Raw genomic sequence first — 21,794 nt, forward strand, 5'->3', positions numbered from 1 at the left:
AATTTTCTCCTTGTCCTCTCAGTTCTGGCCTCGTAGCACATTAACTTGATTTTCAATCAAGAGATTGAGATATGTGCGTCACAAAGGCATTTTACTCAATGGTGTATCCAGAATGGGGTTGAGCTGGCCAACGTCCTTGTTTGAAGGCCCAGCATAAAAAGTCAACTGCATTTTTTGCTGTTTGTTAAATGTCACACAGGCTAGCTCTGCCTGGTGGGCATGCCACTGCCATGTTTTTCATGGATACATAATCTTTGAAGGCTTCCTTGGTGAAGATATTGATTTGAGTGATGCTTGGGGTTACATAATTTTTTCTTTTGAGAGTGATAAGGGCCCATTCGTGCATAGGTCATACCTAAGGTCTTCAGGTTTCTGGATACGCCACCGTTTGAACTAGATAGGATGTATCCATTACAGGCGCGTACATTTTTTGTGTGTAAACCCCCCCTAAATTTCTCTAAAACCCCCCCCCCCCCCCCTTTTGGAATTTTTTTTTTTTTTTTTTTTCCAATTCCCATGGTTGACCTAAAAAAGCTGACCTTACCCCCCCCCCCCCCCCCCAACGGAGCAAAATGTCAAATTTTTAAATTTCGAGACCCCCCCCCCCCCCCCTCCGCTTATTCAGCGGCTGGCTGAGGCGAAATTTTTGGCCCGATTTATAAATGTTAAAACCCCCCCCCCCTTGAAAAAATCCTGCGTACGCGCCTGATCCATTATAATGCACTTTGCTCAGATAGTGCCAGCAGATGCTAAACCTGGAATGATCAATTCTGAAGCTAACTGAGGACCTTTTGTCATAATTTGAGGTTAGAAGTATTATTATTACAGTCTATTTTAGATGGTTAAACTGATATTCCTTTTCTTTATCTTTTCAGGATAATTCAGTGACACAAACAGATACACCATCTGGTCCATATGTCTCTGGAAAATACTTACCTAAGACCAAGTTGAATCATCAATCTTCTGCTGACAAAATGATAGACCGAGCCCAAGCTGCTGTGGATGTGACAGAAGCAGTGAGAGATATGGTGACGTGTCTGTCCACAGACGAGATAAGACAACTGCTTGGGGTGTTCGATGACTTATTCAGCAGTAGACCTGACACTAATCAGAGCCAGCCAGTACCAAGTGACAACAAAGACTGTTTTGATGCCATGCAGCTGTCTACAGTGGATCCACAATCTTGTGGAGATGCCGGACACTCTGGAATGCAGAGAGAAGATCAAGGTGGTGGAGACAAGGAAAAAATGGTCCTTATATCTCCTAAAAAGTCTGTATCAAAGAAAAGCAGCGACAGGAAAGACCATCTTGCAGATCAAGGAAGTCCAAGTCAAAATAAGAAGAAGGCAGAATGCCAAGTTGATGATGTCGAGCAACTGGAAGAAGACCATCCCCTTGAACAGAAGATGGAGGCAGGACGTATCGTGGCTGACACCAAGCAGCTGGGAGAAGACTATCCCATGAAACAAGGTGTTCCTTTGCTTCACAAGGTGGAAGCAGAACATCTTGTCGGTGATGTAAAGCTATTTACTGATAACCATCCTCAAGAAATGCCAACTCTTACCTTGGAGATAGATGAAAAAGAAAAACCTGGTGGTGATACCGAGCCTACAGAAGATGAAGATACGTTGCCCTACCCTTTAGAGCCTGTCCAAGACGGGGCGAGTGGGATTGATGAAGCTTGTATTCACTTGTATGACTCTGACAGATGGAGTGAGTTAGATGAGGACATGCAGGCTGATGCTTCCAAGGAGCACACACCACAGAAAAGTGCAAAGCAATCTAGGAAAGTACAACCCCTTGATGTTGCAGCCACTTCTCTGGAGAAGACAAAACAACTTGTCAAAGATTCTGCTGGTGAGACTGCTGTTTCTTTGGTATCTGATACAGCTCAATCTAAGCCTTCAAATAAAGTGAGTGCAGCTAAGAATCCACAACGCGCAGATATGCTTTCCATCCTTATAAGAGAATGTGCAAACAAGACACCGATCAAAAAAGTAACGGAGAAAGAGCACAGGGAAGGAAGCAAAAGAGTCCCGGTATCCATCTTTGAACGCCTCTCTGCAGTTCAACCCAAAACAAGGAATGTGGTTAAAGATGAAAAGAAAAGTGCTGATTATCATGGGATTTCTTTGGAGTCTGGAGATAAAGTGAAAAGAAATGATAGCCCACAACCCACTAGCAGTCTTCCTGCATTACCAGAAGCTTCACAAAGTGAACTAGCAATTAGTGTAGACAAGGGCACAGAGAAGGATGAAAAAACCACAAGAGTTACTGTTTTTGACCGCCTCAACACCAAACAGCCAGGTCAGGAGCCTCAGAAGAAGAGGGTCTCTGTATTTGATCGTCTGTATGTACCCAAAACTGTTAAGCCAGAGCCAACTCTAACAGAACCTAGTAATTTGGAGAGGGTTTCAGCATTTGATAGACTTTCTTCAAGAAAGATCACAAAGACATCCACTCAAGAGAAAGAAAAACAGAAAGAAGATACGTCATCAAGAAGTTCTTCATTAAAGGTTAAAAAAGAGAAAACTACGGCAAAATCAGTGTTGTCAAGCAAGGTAAATAAGGTAGATTCTGGTAAGGTAACAGCTGGAGTTGCAAGTTCAGTAGGCACTGTCAAACCCTTGAAAGCTCGTGGAGTCGTACAAAAGGATATGCTCAAGGATGTACTTAAAAGTAAGAAGAGAGAGCTTCCAAAAGAAGATGTTTCAGCAAACAAAAAGTACAAATTGGCCATAAAAGATCAGCAAAAAGAAAATGTCACATCTAAGAAAGAGGACAAGTTTGTGAGTAAGGACCCAGTTAGGAGAGCACAAATATATAATGATCTACCAAGAGAGACTGTTGCTTCAAGCAACAAGAATAAACAGACCACCAAAAGTCATGGAAAGAGAGAAGAGAAGGTAATAGACCTACAAAGAAAAAGGGATACTTCAAGCAAGAAGCCCCTTCCTGATCCTAGAGATCAAGCAAGAAGGGAAAAAAGGCATGTTAGCAGGACATATGAAGAAAGGAAGGATAAAGAACACAGAAGGCATGGCTCCAGGGGGAGAGACTCTGAACATAGTTCAGTGAGTACCAAAGAAGACAGTGACACAATCCGCAAGAACATCCTTAAAAAAGCCAATGACCTTGCACCAGATTTTTCAAAATATGTTGTCTCTGGGCGATACTTGGAGTTGGAAGGAAAGTCACCAAGCCTACTAAATGATCCTGATCCAGTAGAAACACTATCCAACAACATTACAGACAGAGCAGGACTTGAGAAATGTTCTAATATGGCTAAAGAAAAAACAGCAGTTGATGGTTATCCACGGGAAGTTCAATCTAAATGTGTTAGTAATACAACCAATGTTGCAATTCAAAACAATGAGGAGATACAACCATTTTCTTTTCAAGAATCATACCTGGTTTTAGACCAAACTCAAAGGGACATTAATTACTCACAAGTCAATGAACAACAGATACACACTATATCAGTAATAGGGGGGTCCACTGCAAACTCAATGCGCCCATTCCATGAAATGAGCGTTGACAATGATGCAATAACGAATGGCTTACCTGATGATTTACCACTTGATAGGATCGCAATTATGGGGAACAGGGAAGGTGATGGGTCTTCTTCAGAAAAGATTCAGACACAAATACTGGGTGAGCCATACAATTCAGTTTCTCCTGAGCCCTCAACTATACTTTCTCCAGAGACTAAGAGAGCTTTTGAACAGGCACTGAAAGGTTCAATAGGCTCACCTACAAAACAGGATTACCGTCCTGAGAGTCCAACAAACAGCATAAGCTCCCTGTCGAATGGTCACCAAGACCAAGTCTTAACCAAAAACGATGTCCCCCCTCCAACATCAAGTTATGAAGAAAGTACCTCTACATTCACTCAAATCACTTACGAAAGAGATGAACCTTGTCAAGACCATGAAGACTCCAGGAAAGTGAAGACTAGCCTCAAAGCACCATCCTCTCGGCAAGTTTACTGTGGTAACCGCTTTCATCCATACGACAAAAGACTCAAGACCTTTCAAGGTCACTGCCACAATCTCCGTGAACCAGAAACAGCCGAACTGATTGCCAACTTCTGCAAGGAGGAGTACCGCTTGAGGAAGCTGAGGGCTGCTGCTAGAGTGTCTGCTCTCTCCAAGGAGGAGGAATTCTTCGATCAGGCCAGGCTGTCTCCATCCCGCTTTGGCTCGTTGAACGAGATGAGCCATGATGAAGGGGTCATCCAGAGGTCAGAGGAGGTAGAGATGACCCATTCTAGGGAAGGTGCAGGAGATGCAGTTGCTGGCCAGAGAGAAGACAAGTTGCAGATCCTGGACAAGCAGATCAAGGATCTGACAGCAAGCGGCAGTGGCATCCAGGACTTCTTCATTCTGGATGCAAATGTGTACCCAATCAAGGTGAGCTACTACAAAGACTTCATTGTCTTTTTGGTGATTCACAAATTGGCCTTCACTTTATTGAATTGTAATCAAGGACGGTGAATTACTAGTACAAATAAATTGCATAGTATTTGCTAATTCATTGGATTTTATATGAATGTCATAAATTCTAGTGGCAGATGTGATCTTGTCATATATGAAACTTCTGACTATTTGAAGATAAACATAAAAAAGTTAAAAATCATGTGGAGGATGAATGAGATTCTTTGTGCGCATGTTCTTCTATGTTGATATTCTGAAATAATCACCAAATTATCAAATTAGTGAAATTTTAGTCTTTGTCCAGCTTCACCATACTTCTCTACTTTCATATTGTGGATTTCAATATTTGCCTCAAGAAACTTCTTAATATTCTTTCTTCTATTTATTCATTTAATTTCAGAATGGGGATGACAGTGCTTTGTCTGGTGTGCCTCCTAAGACAAGAGCCAGGTAATACTTTGAAAGGAAATGAGGATTAGGTGTTAATAATAACACATTTCATATTTGTTGTACAGAGGACCAATTTAATTGTTGAACAACATGTTTATAAATAAGCTAGTGGGTAGTTTCTCGGAATCAAGAGCTTATGAAAACTTGAACAAGTACATGTATATCTTCTTTCTCTTGTTTTTCCTATTTGATTGACAAAAACATATGTTAACATCGCTATGCATAGGTCAAATTTCTGTATCTCTTTTTTCTCTTTCCTGTATCATTTTTTTTAAATCATGCATTTCACAATAACTTTAAGCAATAGTGGAATGCTTTTTAAAGGTAAAACTACAAAGATGGTAAACCTACAACTGGATATACCTTATCAATTCCAACCATGCCATTTCTGTTTTTTTTTTGTTTTTTTTGTACAGGAGAGGGCGTGGCCGTGGACGGCCCCACGCCAGGCGCCATGGACCCCCTCCTCATCCATACCAGATACGTACTCACTATCAAGGTCACCCTAGTACCTCCAGGGATTACTCCCAAGATAGGTGGAATGGACCTAGTGACAGGTCGTGGAATGGACCAAGCCAGAGGAGCATGAACCAATGGGATAGGTCGCCCAGACATTCCCCTCAAAGAAACTTTCAGTACAGGAAAGGCCACTGAGAATTCTTAATCTCTGCAGAAAACTCTCATCAAAGCTCACTGGAATGGACGTAGCCACAGGGCCTGGAATGGACCAAGTCAGAGTAGCTTGGGCAGGAGGTGGGATAGGTCATCCAGGTATCCACTTCCGAACAAGTTCCACTACAGGAAAGGCCACTGAGAACTCAGATCTTTGCAGAAAACTGTTGATAGGCTCAACACTTAACAACTGAAATGGACCTAGCCACAGGGCCAGAAATAGACCAGTTCAGTTTAGCTTGGACCGAGGGGAAAGGTCATCCTGATGTCTGCCTCCTAACCAGTTCCACTACAGGAAAGGCCACTGAGAACTCTTTATCTCTGCAGAAAACTGTTGATGGGCTCAACACTTAACAACTGAAATGGACCTAGCCACAGGGCCTGGAAATAGACCAGTTCCGTTTAGCTTGGACCGAAGAGATTGATCATCCTGATGCCTGCCTCCAAACCAGTTGCACTGTAGGAAAAGCCCCTGAGAACTCTTACTTACATGATTTTGTACTTGTCATTATACTCTCAAATTTGGTTGATAAATGGATGCCACTAAGATGCCTCTATTTGATGATGCCTTTGAACAACTCTAACCAGCTTCAGACACATCTTGCCTACCAGTGGTAACCAGTTCACCGTCTCTCTACTCAGTAGCTTGTGCCAGTGGGAAAATACAATAAAAATGATAGAAATTATAAGTATTTCATGACATTTATGTCAAGACAATCTAACAGTCTAACTCCTTCCAACATTGTCCTTGCCAGCTAGGCTTTTATTTTTACATACAACAGATTATGACTTTATCGTCTGTAATTTTTTTGAGTAACTTTTGTAACTTTTTCACATAACATGTATTTGGATTAAAAATTGAAATTCCCAAGCAGTATTATTTTGATGAACAAAAGAGACTTACATGTGCTTGTGTATCATGAACTCAACCTGAAAATGTGAGGTCAAATGTTGGCATTTGATATAGGTGGATGTAAGGGAATTTTCCAGACTTTTTAGCAATATGAAGTTTTTAATGAAAGAGCTTGTTTCCGGCAGATAAAGTTGTTGTTTCCTTTTGTACCTTTCATTTTTTATATAATGTTCATTTTTCTCTCTTGTAATTTATACACAGTCAGCTTTTACATTTGATTTCTTCAACAATGTTTGTTGAATGCTTAAACTATGTATTTTGTCCTAAATTAGGTGTGATTTTTCTACTTTTTTTATGAGAACATCTTGCTGCCATTTTACTAGGTGCTCTTGTCACTATAATTCAAAATGGGCACAAGTAAAACTGCAGCAACTTAGTATGTTCTTTTAAAAGAATTATGTGAAGACTATGTTTCATATGTTTAATAGCCATTTATATCCTCTTAAGTTTACAAGAGTACTGAAAGAAAAGGGGGAAAATGAAATACAATGTATGTCTCCTTTGCAACAAGACTAAATTTGTCAAATTTTGCTTCAACAGTATTGAAATATTTGACTACAAAAACTCTTGTGGGCTTTAAAATTGTAAAGATTTACTCCCTTGTCTTCTTAGCCAATAATCAGTTGTAATTGTGCTATGTATTACAAAGCTTATCTGAACCCAAATAAATTATTGTCAAGATTGTGCTTTAGAATTACTCTGAGATAGAATGGTTCATTGTATTGATTAGGCAAAGTAAAAAGATGTGTATCAAGTTTCCTATTCTTGCTCCAGATTCTAAATACATGTATTATGTCACAATAATTTAAACAAGTTTAAGGTTTCTCTTAAAACGTATTTATTCAATGTTAAAAGTGTACACCCATGAACTCAGCGTCCCACACTACATGTACTTCTTTGCTTCTAAGTGGATTTTCTCATTTGTATGACTTTTTCTTGTAATTTTTTCTTTTCTATATAAAGCACATAGGGACATGCTATCCTGTAATGTGTTATGCGCTATAAAAGAACTGAGTATTATTATTATTATTATTATTATTATGTGTATTTTTGCTCATTTTCTTCCACAAAGCAGCTAAGATCTATTCTTAAACGATGGTACATGTATTTCCTTTTCATGTCAATAATTTGCTTCCTACAGTAGTTTCCAAATAATGTAGGAGCAATGCTTCTTCAGACATTGTCGCTATGTATTCATTTGTTTTTCCAATGTTCTCACCATGTGCTATCCAATGAACTCAACAGCTTATCGCCTAATACTTTAGTCACACCAACAAGACAAAAAACAGGCTGATCACAAAATTACATTGCTTAATTTGCTCCAACGGCCAATAAGTGGTCAGAGTCGCTGTGGCTGAGGTGTATAGGTCTGTTGTGTATTTTAGTTTCGTTGGAAAGCCTTCCGTACGTTGTGGAATTCCCAGAAGTAGTCATTGAAAATACAATGGGACCTCGTTATAACGAACTCCTGGTGACCAAATCAATTACGTTCTTAGATACAAATCTTGATGTACAATGTATCAGCGCTCAAAATCTGTCAGAAAGAGAGAACTTGGATCGGTATAAATACATCCTTTTAAAGGTAAAGACCAGTATTGGAAACGCCCCAATTTCAAAAAATGAAATGGAAGCTCTTACTACCAATCATGTGAAAGAATATGTTTTGACTAATACATGATAACAATTTTGCCGGGAAACCGCCTACTAATTGATATATTTGGTAAATTAGTTTATCTACATGGTCTGTGAGAGATAAACGCACGTGTGCATATAGTCCCATATACATCTTTCTGTGTACAGTGCTTGTAACTTTATGAAGACTGGGCAATATTTCTTATCATTTTGATGATTCCAGAACCTTGCAGTACACACCAATACTTATATGCTAGATGATCAACCTTTTCTGATCGATTCCACAACGTTTCTTTCACAATGCAATCGCATGACTATAACTGGTCTTTACCTTTAATGAGAGATTTGTGTAAAAGTGCTCAGTCTAACAAGGTTCCATTTTATGTTTGGGATAATGTGTTGACATATGTACATGTAATTTATACGTATTTGTTATCAAGGGCAATGTGACGACACAAGCCAAAGCAAAGACTTCAAATTGCATATACTGTAAAACCAGAAGTTTTTGTGATGTTAAATTTGTCTAAGTTGTAAATGATGGCTATTTCCATGGGGGAAGGGGGGAGGGGACTTGTTTACATTGCAAAATTTCAGTGTTGACTGTTGTGTCAAATCTACAGTTTCTGGTTTTGCCGTATATGCATGAATATCTACATGCTTGATCGTATACATGTAAATAATACAAAATTACTTTTGTTTCACAGCACATGTGACATACCGTAGTCATTGACCTCTCCTCCTTTTATGGATGGATTGGTGGATGAACAATGCAGTCTTTTATGTGTGCTCATGTGTAGCTTTATTATGTTTATATGATTATACAGTACTACATGTAATTTGCTTGCATTTTGCCAAAAAAACTCATGATATTGTTACGTAACATGCAAATTTCAAGAACAAGATATATATTATTACTGCAGGTGGATGGGCTATACATAATTTGTTATTTTGTTGTTGCTTATGTATGTACATTCTTTACTTCGTGTTCAAAACAAAGACCATGTCTGAAAAATCGTATGCTTATTTTGCTGTATACAAGTTTAGGATACATGTATCTGGTATTGGGGTGTGGGGGGTATACATAATATACAACTTTCGAGAACAAGATATAATTACTGCTGGTGAATGGGCTATACATTTGTTATGTTGTTATTGATTATGTATGTACATTCTTTACTTTGCTTTCGAAACAAAGACCATGTATGAACAAATTATTCGCTTTTCTTGCTGTAAACAAATTTAGGATGTCATGTATTGGGGGTATTATTTGTTTGGGTCGTCTGTCCGTCCATCTCTCGTCTTATCTTAATCTCACTCTTAGAATTGAAGAACCATGGAAAGGATGAAATTCAAGACTTCCTACCAATAGTGTCAATGTGTAACAATGAATTTATCACTGAGGGGTCATTGGATCAAGGGTCATAACACTTCTGAATCTTCATGTATGAGTCATCAAAACATGGACTTGATGACTCATATTGAGAGCTGGCTGTTACTTTAATAGCACATTTTTGTAGATGAATAAATCATCAGAATCATACTGCTCTTTGTCTAACTCTTTTTCATAGTCAATTTTACTCCCGTTAAATGTAGTGTGCCAAGTGATACCTTTCTCTTATAAGCCTACTTGATTTTGATTTCTCTCTGATTTCTTATTCATGCACAACATAGGATAAAATTGTCTGCTGAGAGCCAGAAGGGCGTTAAATTGCATTCGTATACATGTACACTGGGTTAATTAACGCCCTCTGGCTCTAAACTAACGATTGATCCGTTCTTTGGTTGCTATGTGACCTGTTACTGTCACTTCTGCACTAGTTGTGGGCCTCCATCTTACAAAGAGTTGCAGTTGATCCGAATCAGTCACAAGTCTTCTATTGTGAAGTTACCATTGCCTGTATCTGTTTGTTTTTTCATGTTGGATGAATCCGATCCATTTCAACTCTTTGTAAGATAGGACCCTGGATTACTGTCAGAATTACACTTCAATCATTTGATTTTAATTCTTGTGGTTTTAATCAAATAATGACTACCATGCATTTGGCTCAAAATGAAAATCAACCATCCCAAGGACTTACTGTAGCCTCATTCTTCGGAAGAAAGCTTAATACTTTCTTTGTTCCTGTATGTACATGTATATGTTAACTCAGTCATACGATTGTGGTAAAGATTGTGCTTTCATTGTGATCTTTAATGTAAAATATGTGTGCATTTTATTGCCAAAAAAAGCGATGCACATAATTATGTTGTTGTTTTTCTAATAAATTTGTTTTCAACATTACTTACAGGGAGTGTATTGTGCGTGTTTCTTTTTCTTGTGATACTGTCTCACAGAAGAACTTGATCAGTGCATCAATCTGTTTTGATTTGATTTTTGTTAATCATGACGTGGAAAGGAAATTTGCTGTAGGCCTAGGACTAATGACAAACAACTGCTTTAGTGATCATTGATGAGAAGAGTGTATGCGATGATGTTCAAACTAATTATGAATTTGAAGGGTTATGATGATTATAATGACGGCAATAATGGTGACAATGTTTCATCGCAAATCGGGTATTGGTGAGAAGTGAGTGAATGCTTTTCATTACCATTTATTAATCATTTCCGCCTCTATAACCTTATTCTGCTATATTTTCATTTTTCTTATTTTTCTCCCCTTTTTGTTTTAATTCTATTTCTTCTTCCTTTTCTCTCTCTCTCTCTCTCTCTCTCTCTCTCTCTCTCTCTCTCTCTCTCTCTCTCTCTCTCTCTCTCGTGTTACCCTGATCTTTCTTCTTCTTTTGTTTTCTTCATTCTTCTTTCCCACCCACATTATTTTCGTTTTGTTGTTGTTGAGCGAATTGAGAGAAAAAAGAAATATGAAAATGAGGGAATAGGAAACACAGAAATATAAGTAAAAGATGATAGACCTGAAGAAGCCCCGCAAATTGACCTCTAAACATGTGAACGTGATCCAAATGTGTTTCCCTTTGTCAATTCCACATAAAGTACATCGTTTTGGCAGTGAAATTTGAAAAGGAAATCAATTGGTTTATTTGACGTTCTGTTGTCTATTTTCATATCAATCTACCTTTTTAAATGTCGGGCCAGGGTTATTTTAAGCTCCATAAGCCGATTCTAGTCTTATCCGACCAACTATTTAACGATTTGAAACAGCTGAATAACATATGACCTTGTCCCTAGCAACAGGGAGAAGAAACGTGAGACGGATCAAATACATAATGACATTTGTTCTTCGCTTAAAGACAATGATTGTTCTGACATGTTCTATTTCCGAAAGATGAGATTACAAACTTCTGTTCAACAAAATGAGGTGAGACATTACAATAGGAAAAGAAAACAATAAATGATGTCAATCAATAGAAATAGCAAATGGATTTTTTTTTTTGGTAACTCTAAATATTTTTGTAATTTACTGCCCCATAATAACAAAAATAACAATAATGCCTCTTCCTTCTCCCACTTATGACGTAATTGCCATGATCTATCCGCATTCATTTTTGAAGAGAGGCCTGTCGTATTACTCACTTTCTATATTTTTTCAGTAAAGAAAAAAACTTGATATAAGTTAGTTTGATATTAGTAAACAGTGTGGGTGGGCGTATGTGTGTATGTGTGTTTGAGAGAGAGAGAGAGAGACAGAGTCTGTAGCCACGAGTGGGGGGGGGGGGGGGTGTCCAAGGAGGCAAGCCCCATTTTGGTAGGAATACACGCACATATGCGAGCACCCATTCCCTTCTATTCATTGAAGTTTTTCGTATAACAACTTTTCACTTCTATTAGGCCTCTCTGAATCTGTTACCCATTATCTAACTACACTTTATTATTTTTTTTAGAAAGCGTACGACTAATTACCCATCTAAATGACTCGACTTCAAATTAGTAACAAATTCGCATACACGGCCACCTGTTAATAATGGCTTAACACATCACACAAGTGCTATGGAAGTCAATTTGAAGTATTAACGACAGACTATCGTACCAAAAATTGTACAATGCAAGTTAAGAATACAGCTAGGATTCGTCACTGAATAGGGGGCCTACCTTCGTCTACACTAGCTGAAGAGCAAGTCATTATGTCACACCTAGTAATTAGATGATCGGCAAATATGACAGGAAATTATGATCCTCTTAATATTATACCTGTTGATAGAACCGCTAGAACCTCTTTACGGTCGCTCTCTCTTTCTCCCTCAACCCCATCCTCTCTCTCTCTGTCTCTCTCTCTCTCTGTCTCTCTCTCTCTCTCTCTCTCTCTCCCTCTCTCCCCCCTCTCTCTCTCTCTCTCTCTATCCCTCTCCTCACCCCCTCCCACCTCTCCCCCGTCTCTCTCACTTTGTCTAGTTGATCCCCTCCCCATTTTCGCCCAGAGTCTCTCTTTCTCTTTCATTCTTTTTTTTTCCTTTCACAATCGATCCCCCACCTTCTTTTTCCTCTATATCATCACTTTCTCCCAAGCCCCCTCTACTTATTCTTTCCCTCCCTCCCTGCCTCGATCCACCCGCCCTATCTTCCCCTCACTCACTCTCTCTAACTCTTTCTCTCTCTCTCTCTCTCTCTCTCTCTCTCTCTTCCGTACTAGTAATGGAAGCAGTGGTAATATAGTAATTAGTTTCAAAGCCTATTTTTGAGTATTGGTGTGGTGTGGTATCAGCAAGTTGAAGAAGGAAAGAAGTAAACAATATTTTCAACGCTATATAATTTGATAAGCCAATAATAATTGTCATACCTCGCAATCCTTTTGATTAAACTCGATCTGTCTTAGATCAATACATACATTTTTGTTAACATAATTCATCAATCAGTCAAACGGAAAGTGCCTTCGATTTTTGTTTCAGGTTTGTCGTTTCTTCTGCTATTTTGGAAACACACAGATTGGTTGAGCATGTAGATAAATGAAAACATCCCTACCCATAAAAGGACACTCAGTCGTGTTTTCTTTCCCTTTCTACCATCTAGTCTTGACCAAAAAAAAAGGAAAGTCCAGTGAACAGGATAAAGGCGGTCGCAATTCACCCGGCACTCGATCGTGAACCGTCACGCCCCTGACTCATCACTGACTGAGTGAGGATGTTCAAAATGATCAGCGATCAGTTCTAAATGCAGTGCAGGACTCATCCTGCCAACCCCCGTCGCTAAATTACCAGACAACCGACTCCCTCGGTTCACTGAGTACGGCCTAGCCCCTAGCTAGCAAGTCATTGAAATGACCCCACTGTTTTATACCGCGATCCCCCTCTTCCTTTTCCAATCTCTGAGAACCTTCACCTGATGTCACAGGCCTCTAGACGTTTAGCTGAGGTGCTGTTCATTAACTCCGGAGAGTCCTGGGATTCAGTGTCGCTGGTGGTTATAGTACATAGGAGTTATATTTTTCAAGTCGATCCCTGGCCGGGGCTTAGCCGATACGATCATGACTCTTGGAAGAGGTCTAAAGACCAACAGCTGTAAGTACACATTAATCTAACTTTGAAAGTGAAATTGATAATTATTATTACTTAAACCTCAATATCTAGAACGTATGTGTTCCCATTGGTCAATAAGGGTTTTTAGATCTAGATGTCGATAAACTTTCAGATGTACTTTTCCATTAATTGGATAAATGCAAGATAATGCCTAACTAACTAGTTCATTAAAAGATCATCAGCAATTTATTTTGATGAACTTTTCATTAATTTTTTCCTAGAAGCTTTTTCTACAAGTAAGATTGTTGATAAACATGATCATGCGGTACGTCGTAGGAGGAACTTTAGAAATTGTTCATCAGCGATCAAAAGCGTTGGTGTCAACTTTCAAACAAAGTTTTATTTTGGTAATCTTTTCCCGAAGTAGCAACGATCGAAGTGCTCAGCATTTCTAGTACTGAATAGCATGGAGTGAATGTCACACAAAAAAGGGAAACTGGGAAAAGGCTTTACAATACTCCAAGGTCTTATATTGATTTCTGTCATGTAACCTGGATGTGCTTCTCCTTATCGAGAATGTTGTATCATCTAGACGACCTTCGACGACCCGCGCGCTCTTATAATGATGCATCCGCTTATGAATTAAAACCCACTCTCTCAGCTGCTCCTCAAACAGGTGTTTCGTGCTGGGCGTCTGTTAAAACATGGACCTAGTAGGGTCCATGGTTAAAACAACGACACCTTCTTTTAAAATAAATTGTAAGTTATGCAACATTAAATATCCGCACGAACATGTCCAATGAATTGCTTTCAATAATTAAGACTTGCGTTTTTACAACACTTAATTGTTCTTGAAATAATTGCTCTATTTTCTACACTATCCGAATTCCTAACTTTACTCAGGATCCGACACTATACCTAACCATAACCAACAATATTTTTGGTAAAGCGCCGTTAAACCACATGAGGGCATTCTCTGAAAAGTCATTAGTTTCAACCATTTTTAATTATTGTGCATGTTTTGTTTTTTAAAATAATGACTAATGATTAAATTTTGCTACACAAAATTACTTTTTGTGAGATAATGAAAAAACTGAGTGTCAAATTTGAAAGAGCATACAATTTAAATGACAAAATTATCTTTGTTTGATCAAAATCGGTTCAAAGACGGCTGAAATATCCATAAATATAACCAATTCTTATATATTCGTGGGGCCCCGCAACATTTTATTCGATAATTTTGAACCAGCAATTGAAAGACAAAAAATGTTTACACTTCTCATTTGATGTGTTTAAATAGTTGTTGGTGATCTCTCTATTTAACAAAACATAACATGCACAATTTTGTTATTAAAAATGGTTGAAACTTATAACTTTTTAGAGAATGCCCTCATGTGGTTTAATGGCTCTTTTTAATTGTTAAGAGGCTTATTTCTCAGTCGTTTGTAATTTTTGTAAGCCTTTCGAGCATGTTGCAGTTATAAATATTAGGTGCAGGTTTGGGTTACTAAATTTCAGTTTGACCAAAACTGTACTCTCTATACCAAAATTCAACTATCCCTTTAACCTTAAACCTTACTTAAAGAATGATTGCAATCCTAGCCTAGCCAGAAACGAATCTCCGACTGCATGCAAAAAATGTCTAAAAAATATAACAGTCTACACCATAACATTGCATTGCAACACCCTATACGACGTATCATCACAGCAATATCTTTCGATCAGAATGCAGAAAAATAGGTTGAACTTTCTATCTATCCTTTTCATTTATGTCTATTATCATGATAAAACACAAACCAAAACTATGCAAGATATATGTGACATACACAATCGGCTGTATACATAATATAAAACCATAGTATTACAAGTGTGTATATTATGTTTGAACTCTGAGGCAAAATATTTATGTTAAATTAAGATTTATATATTTTTAAATTTAAATCACGAGTGCAGGCCAACGAAGTTGTAAAATGATCTCAGATAGAAATTTTTGTATTTCAGCGAATTTATACGAGCTAGTTGACATCACACAAGTTTTTGACCCGAATTGATTCATAGTTGCTTCAAGCAATTCGGAGTTATATTTAGTTTCTGAAATTCTCTCGCGTCTTGGGTTACTTAAAGTTCATGACTTGTGTATCAGATAACAGTGACCTCATATCGCTCTGTGTCACAGTGTCGATGTCATTAAGGTGATCATGTGTTGTTTTCCCTAAAAAATACAGTTTTATTTAACTATACTGTTCAGTAAAACATTCTGTCTTATTTTAGAAAAAGTTTAAAATGATTAGTATGTGTAAGCAAAGAAATTCACAGTAACGAATGGACACACATGACACAATTTTTTGTTTAACTTGAAATGGTATGTCGATTTATAAGTATGCATCAAGTGAAATAGTTTCGTTATGATTCTACAGTGCGTCCCAGAAAAAAAAACGAAACCGAGAATATATTGATGTTTTATCATAACTTTGATTCCCTCTCTTCAAATTGATTTTAATCACTCATGTATGAAATATGCATCATATGAGTTGCATCAAATGAAAGAGGAGAATCTAAGCCTGCATGTCATTTTATTGATTATATAATTGTGATTAAGTTATGATAAAACATTGATAATTCTTGGTTTCGTTTTTTCTGGGACGCACTGCATAATTATGCTTATCAGACAGAGGACCTTTATCGAAAAACCAATAAGTCATTTTTTGCAATGTGCCCAAATTTAATGCATACGTCTTTTGTGAAGTGCACCAATACGAATTATTTCATTCACCTGTTACGAATAATTGTATCTCAGAATTCGAAATGCATAGTTGTTGCTGCATGGGTAATGCTACGGTCACAAAGGTTCGTACGAACGATAATTTCGTACGAATCTCCCTGTTTTTCCACTGTCTTCCCGAATTTCCATTGTCTGGGAATCGTTCGTACGGCGTTCGTAGCAGTTCGTAATGGCATATGACCGAGGCTTTAAACAAACATTATGGCCTGCCCTGCCTATACGATTACGTAAGCCTATATGCAATTTTCATTCTGCATCTTAAAATGCAACTATTTACAACATATTAATGAAATAATGCGTATCGAGGCACTTCACAAAGACAAATGCATTAAATTGGGTTACATTACGAAATTGGCAAATCTAGACATTATCATGAAATATCGTTAATTTAGATAAATTTATTATATTTATACCATATTTGCAAAGAAATCATTTGTTTTACTTGAGTAATGCAAAGATGTAGAAACGCATGGTTATGTTTGGGCAGTGGATAATAATAATTATAATGATAATAATACATTTATAGAGCGCAGAAACTATCCAACATTAAGTATTATATTCTACTGCGCTACAAGAGCTCCTGTTATGCTTAGATTTACAGTTAATGAAAAAGATGTGTTTTCAGTTTTTATTTAAAGATATTTACAGATGGTGATTTCCTGACTTCAAGTGGCAACTTATTCCAGAGTTTTGGGGCTGCACATGCAAATGCTCGATCACCTAGCGTTAATTTGTTTTGATAGATATTATGAGATACGCTCACTGATTGTTTCATGGATAACTAGATCAAAAGTCAAGGTTTTCAACAAACGGTTTCCTATTCTGATTATTTTACCCGATTTTGTACATTATGGTTATAGGGAAGTGAATTATTCCTGAATCCTGTAGGAAGTAAATATTTCACGGTAGGACTCCTCTTGTCCTTAACACCAAACGACTGCCTCCCACGGTCGATTTATATTCATATGTATGGACTATTCACTGTGGTAATACTTTCCAGTCGCAATGGAGGACCATACAGAGATCACCGAAAAAGGTACGAATTGTGTTTTTGAATACATAATCACGATCGATTTGTTTTAGCAGAAGAATTAGATAATAATAATAAGAAGAAGAAGAGCAACAACAACAACTACACTATGAAAATTATAGGCCGAGTTAGCGATGCAAGGAATGTCAATCTCTTTAGCTAACACACACACACTAGATTAATACTGTAAATAAAACCAAGCAAGGATTTATAGGATTGTCATTATGTTCAATATGGAATAGGAAAAAATGTGGACGAATTTTGTTTTAAAGGTGTAGCCATGGTTTGAAGGGGCAGTGATGGCGGCGCCAATCTTTTATTATGGGGTTTGGGTCCCCTGCTCACCATAATTATGACGCCGTATTTTCTCACTTGGTATAAGAAATTAATATTCTTTTCTCTCTCATTTTTATTCTTATAGGCCTGAATTAAAACTATTGAAATAAAAACCCATGAGAAGTGAGCTCTAAAGGGTTTTTATTTCAATTGTTTTAATTACTTTTTGTATATTGCCGTGACAGAGGATTTTCCACTGAAGTTGAAATTGAATTATTTGTTCTACTTATTATATACATATTCATAATATACTGCAATTCTCTCTCTCTCTCTCTCTCTCTCTCTCTCTCTCTCTCTCTCTCTCTCTCTCTCCCTCTCTCTCTCTCTCTCTTTCTCCCTCTATCCTCTTGCCTAAATTTGTCATCAAAAACATTAACCTCAAACACGTCAACCTTTATGGAAGCATTAAGATTGAACGAGGGTATAAAAGGAGTAAGGTTTGGTTAAAATTGAACTAAAGCTCGACTCCTGCTGTCAATGTCTATACCAAGAGTGATAAAGCTTCTTAATTAAAGATGGCACTCGACACTGTCTGCTTCCTTCCACTTTCACTTGCTGAAACCGATGGTTAATAAGTTACACAGTTACATGAAATTATAGTTTTTACCTAACAGTATTCAGTTTTCAAATGGTTCATAATTATATAGGTTGAAGGCGGCATCGTATTCGGAAAAAATGGTTTCGCATTGTTATTGTTTTCCTACAATATAATAATTTTTGTCACACAGTGCAGTTTTGGATGACGTCATAATGAAGTTTATTCACCTTTCCACTAACTACCATAATATATATATATAGTATTATAAATGATTTTTTTTTCCCTCTCTGTTATTAGGTTGCAGACTATTAATATTATAGCAAATTTTAAAAAAGGCTGCCATCCCAGGCAGTTGCCCCAAACAACGCCTATGCCCTCTTTGCGTTACTTTTTTTTTCTTCTTTTTATTTATAATCCCTAGCCCCATTACTGCAATTGCCCCCTCCCCCTGAAAGCTCTAACTGTAGAAATTAAAGAGGGAAGTCTGTAGGTAATGGGTGTAGTTTCCTTTGTTGAGTATATGTTTCACAAATTAATTAGTAAAGGGTAGTTTTATTTGTTCGGCGTCTTTATCTCCATGGTCAGAAAAATCGGAATCATCAACCTCCAAGTTACGTAATATAGGAGTAGGCTATACTCATGTCTCCTGGTACATTGTATTATAATCAGTAGCCGGTTCAATCATTGTGCGCAAATAAAAATCGCTGCTACCCAAATTCAAGTAGTAAAGACAAAAATTGGATTCCTGCTTGTGTATGCATGGACTATTCACTGCGGTAATAATTCCAGACGCAATGGAGAATCATACAGAGATCACCGAAAAAGGTAGGGGTTGCGTTTTTAATACATTGTATATTCAAAAATATCAATTGGAATATATACATTACAAAATCTAAAGTGGGACATTCATTATTCATTTTCAAAATCAATTTGAATTTCAAAACACTAGTGGCCTTGAGAGAACAACAGTCCATACCTTTCCAACTATACGATTGACAATCACCATCAAACCACCACCACCACCACAACAAAAACGACGAGGACGACAACAATATAGTCTCATTATAATCCGAGAAAGATATTGAACTGCGGATTGAATGTGAATATCAATGCATGGACAGCTTAGTGTATATTGTGCAGGCCTATAATAATTTATTTGTGTATGGAGGTGGTGGAGGTGGTGGTTATTTTACCTGACTGCTAATAAGAAAGCATAAATGCTTAGGTAAGCAACCAGACGGCCGACGGCTTTAGGTCCTCTCCGAGGGACCTATCCGAGTGTATATCCAGGTGTTGGGTGGAATATATAGGTCTTTCGGATTGTCTCGGTTATTCAAGGACTCAGTTTGAAACAAAATAATATCTCTCTTTTTGTATATATTATTATTTGTGACACTAATCACCTCTAACAATCATTGTTGATGGATTCTCTTATGTTCCCACTACCCTTAATGATTAGCCGAGGAAAAGAAGAGTTTTTTTCCCCACATTACACCGGTTTACTAACATATTAAAAGTGGATTTTCTTTCCAGGGGACCTAGAAACGAATGATGGATTCTCCTCCGTTCGCACCACCCTTGATTAGCCGAGGAAAAGAAGAGTTTATACTAACATATTAAAATGCATGGATGGTTTTTTTCAGGGGACTTAGAGACGAGGTATTCCATTAACCAGATATTGATGATTGCATGAACTACAATACTTGGAATCCAGTGCTTAAATTACATGTTGCTATATCGGGCAAGCCTTGGACAAGCTTTCGTGTTGTCAAGAACAAAATTTCTTTCAACAGTATCACGAATAAAATTTGAATAAATATTATGTCAGTAAACCGGTATATTACCCCCACCCCACCACCTTTTATCACATGAAATCCCGACCTATAATGCACGCCTAGTCGGCTAGTCCCCCGACCGGTCGAACCCCCCCCCCCCTTCCCCTGGATAAATGTCGTAATACACATGATCTGAATGCCATCCTTAGATTCGAGTTTGTTTGGAAAGAACATGACAATAAAAAAAGTTTTGAACAAAATTTCACTTCTCATTCCTATTGTAGCAGTGTCATTGCCTCATTGGTCCGTTTGTACAACCATGTTGTCATTGAATCAAACATAAAATTAGGGGGACTAGGTGTCATTGTTTTTGAAATATTTTGGATGCAAAACTCTGCTTCATGTCTGTAACATTCACTTTATCATGTTCGTCACACTTTTCGATGACGAAAAGAGCTCGTTATCTTTGTCGTTTTCGTTATGTACACTCAATCATTGTCATGACCTATTTTGGGGGTGAAATCACCTATCATGCACATGTCTCTAAAATTTGAAACCATGATCCATGTTTTAGCTCCGTAATCTCCTAGTTCCTACATCGTTCTATATATATACCCACGATGTTGCTATTTTCCATGTGAAACCCGCGGTTTGGACATTCCATAATTATGTACAAAATACCATGGTCTCATCATGGTGGGTCCATGGTCTCAACAATGCATTAATATATCATCCGTCTGATTTCCGCTCTAGCTTTCATTAATAACACGTGAAATTAATCGAGACTATGATATTACAAGTTACTCATTAATTTCAAATATGTTGATTTTGTTTTTTTCTTTTCATACAGTTTTTTTCTTTTCATACAGTTTTTGTAGATTTTCAAAACTTGAAATCAATTTTGTCTGAAAAGCTACCGATATTATGTCTCAGTTTTAGAGAGCAATTTTCGTTTGCTACGTAGTTGGTATATTACAGATTTTATACTAAATTTTGAAATGAATGCAATCTGAATGGAATTGTGTTAACCGTTATAACACAGTTTTCACATTTGTATTTCATGCCTTTACACCATGTATATTATTGGTAATCCAATATGTGCTCTGGGTTGTATTGCGTAAAAACTGTAGCTTTTGGGATAGGGGTTGCGATTTGGGTTAAGGGTTAGATTTAGGATCAATGTTCGGCAGAAACAAGCCTATCCCTGCATGGGTATAGTTTGGGTCCAGAGTTAGAACTCATTTCTTGTTTTCTCTCCCTCTCTCCCTCCCCCGGGTCTTTTCTCTCTCTCTCTCTCTCTCTCTCTCTCTCTCTAATCTCCATTCCTCTTCTTTGTAATATACTCCCGATGATATTTTGTTGTTTGAAAATCAACTTTTGCTGAATGGAGAAAAATAGGGTGTATAATGTAAGAAATAGAAAATGTCCACTCAAATACGTAAATCGTGTCCTTGAGAATAAAAATACGTACGTACACGCTTAAAACAGTCTCAGTGACATAAAACAACCATTATAGCAAGCTACTTTACCGGGTACAGATAGAATCCCCTGGCCCTCATATGTTTTAATCCCCCTTTTCAACCGTTACTTATCTTGATCAAAAAGTCACCGGAAACTTCGAATAAAAATGACCTAATAACGTTTTTTGTAACTCTTCGTGGTAATACGAGCTGGGCAGGGCAAGATATACCCGAGATATTCAGTTCTTAAGTCGGTCATCATCCCTTACGAACGTCTTGATCTGTGCTTAGAACTTGGTCTTATACTTCAAGAAGCGCTATAACACTCAAAGTATATTTAATAGGACAAAGGTCAGTCCGGGAA

General features: G+C 37.6%; 2 protein-coding genes across 4 annotated transcripts in view; both read left to right on the forward strand.

Moving 5' to 3' along the window:
- The window catches only part of LOC755431 (microtubule-associated protein futsch), a 36,096-nt gene extending 28,012 nt beyond the window's left edge, over window positions 1-8,084 (forward strand). The window contains exons 20-22 of the mRNA XM_030972740.1: window positions 876-4,412; window positions 4,837-4,886; window positions 5,303-8,084. Coding sequence (XP_030828600.1) covers window positions 876-4,412; window positions 4,837-4,886; window positions 5,303-5,540 — 3,825 coding nt within the window. The 3' untranslated portion in view covers window positions 5,541-8,084. The remainder of the gene's footprint in view (window positions 1-875; window positions 4,413-4,836; window positions 4,887-5,302) is intronic.
- Window positions 8,085-13,251: 5,167 nt separating this feature from the next.
- The window catches only part of LOC588264 (pendrin), a 44,370-nt gene continuing 35,827 nt past the window's right edge, over window positions 13,252-21,794 (forward strand). The window contains exon 1 of one of the 3 annotated variants that reach the window (XM_787957.5): window positions 13,252-13,551. In XM_787957.5, coding sequence (XP_793050.4) covers window positions 13,518-13,551 — 34 coding nt within the window. In that variant the 5' untranslated portion in view covers window positions 13,252-13,517. Of the gene's footprint in view, window positions 13,552-17,311; window positions 17,328-18,684; window positions 19,021-21,794 lie in introns of those variants that run through there. The other 2 variants (XM_030973033.1, XM_011669459.2) reach the window with 2 other exon arrangements.

This window comes from Strongylocentrotus purpuratus, unplaced genomic scaffold, assembly GCF_000002235.5.
Source record: "Strongylocentrotus purpuratus isolate Spur 01 unplaced genomic scaffold, Spur_5.0 spur5_scaffold_6, whole genome shotgun sequence".
NCBI classification, from domain to species: Eukaryota; Metazoa; Echinodermata; class Echinoidea; order Camarodonta; family Strongylocentrotidae; genus Strongylocentrotus; species Strongylocentrotus purpuratus.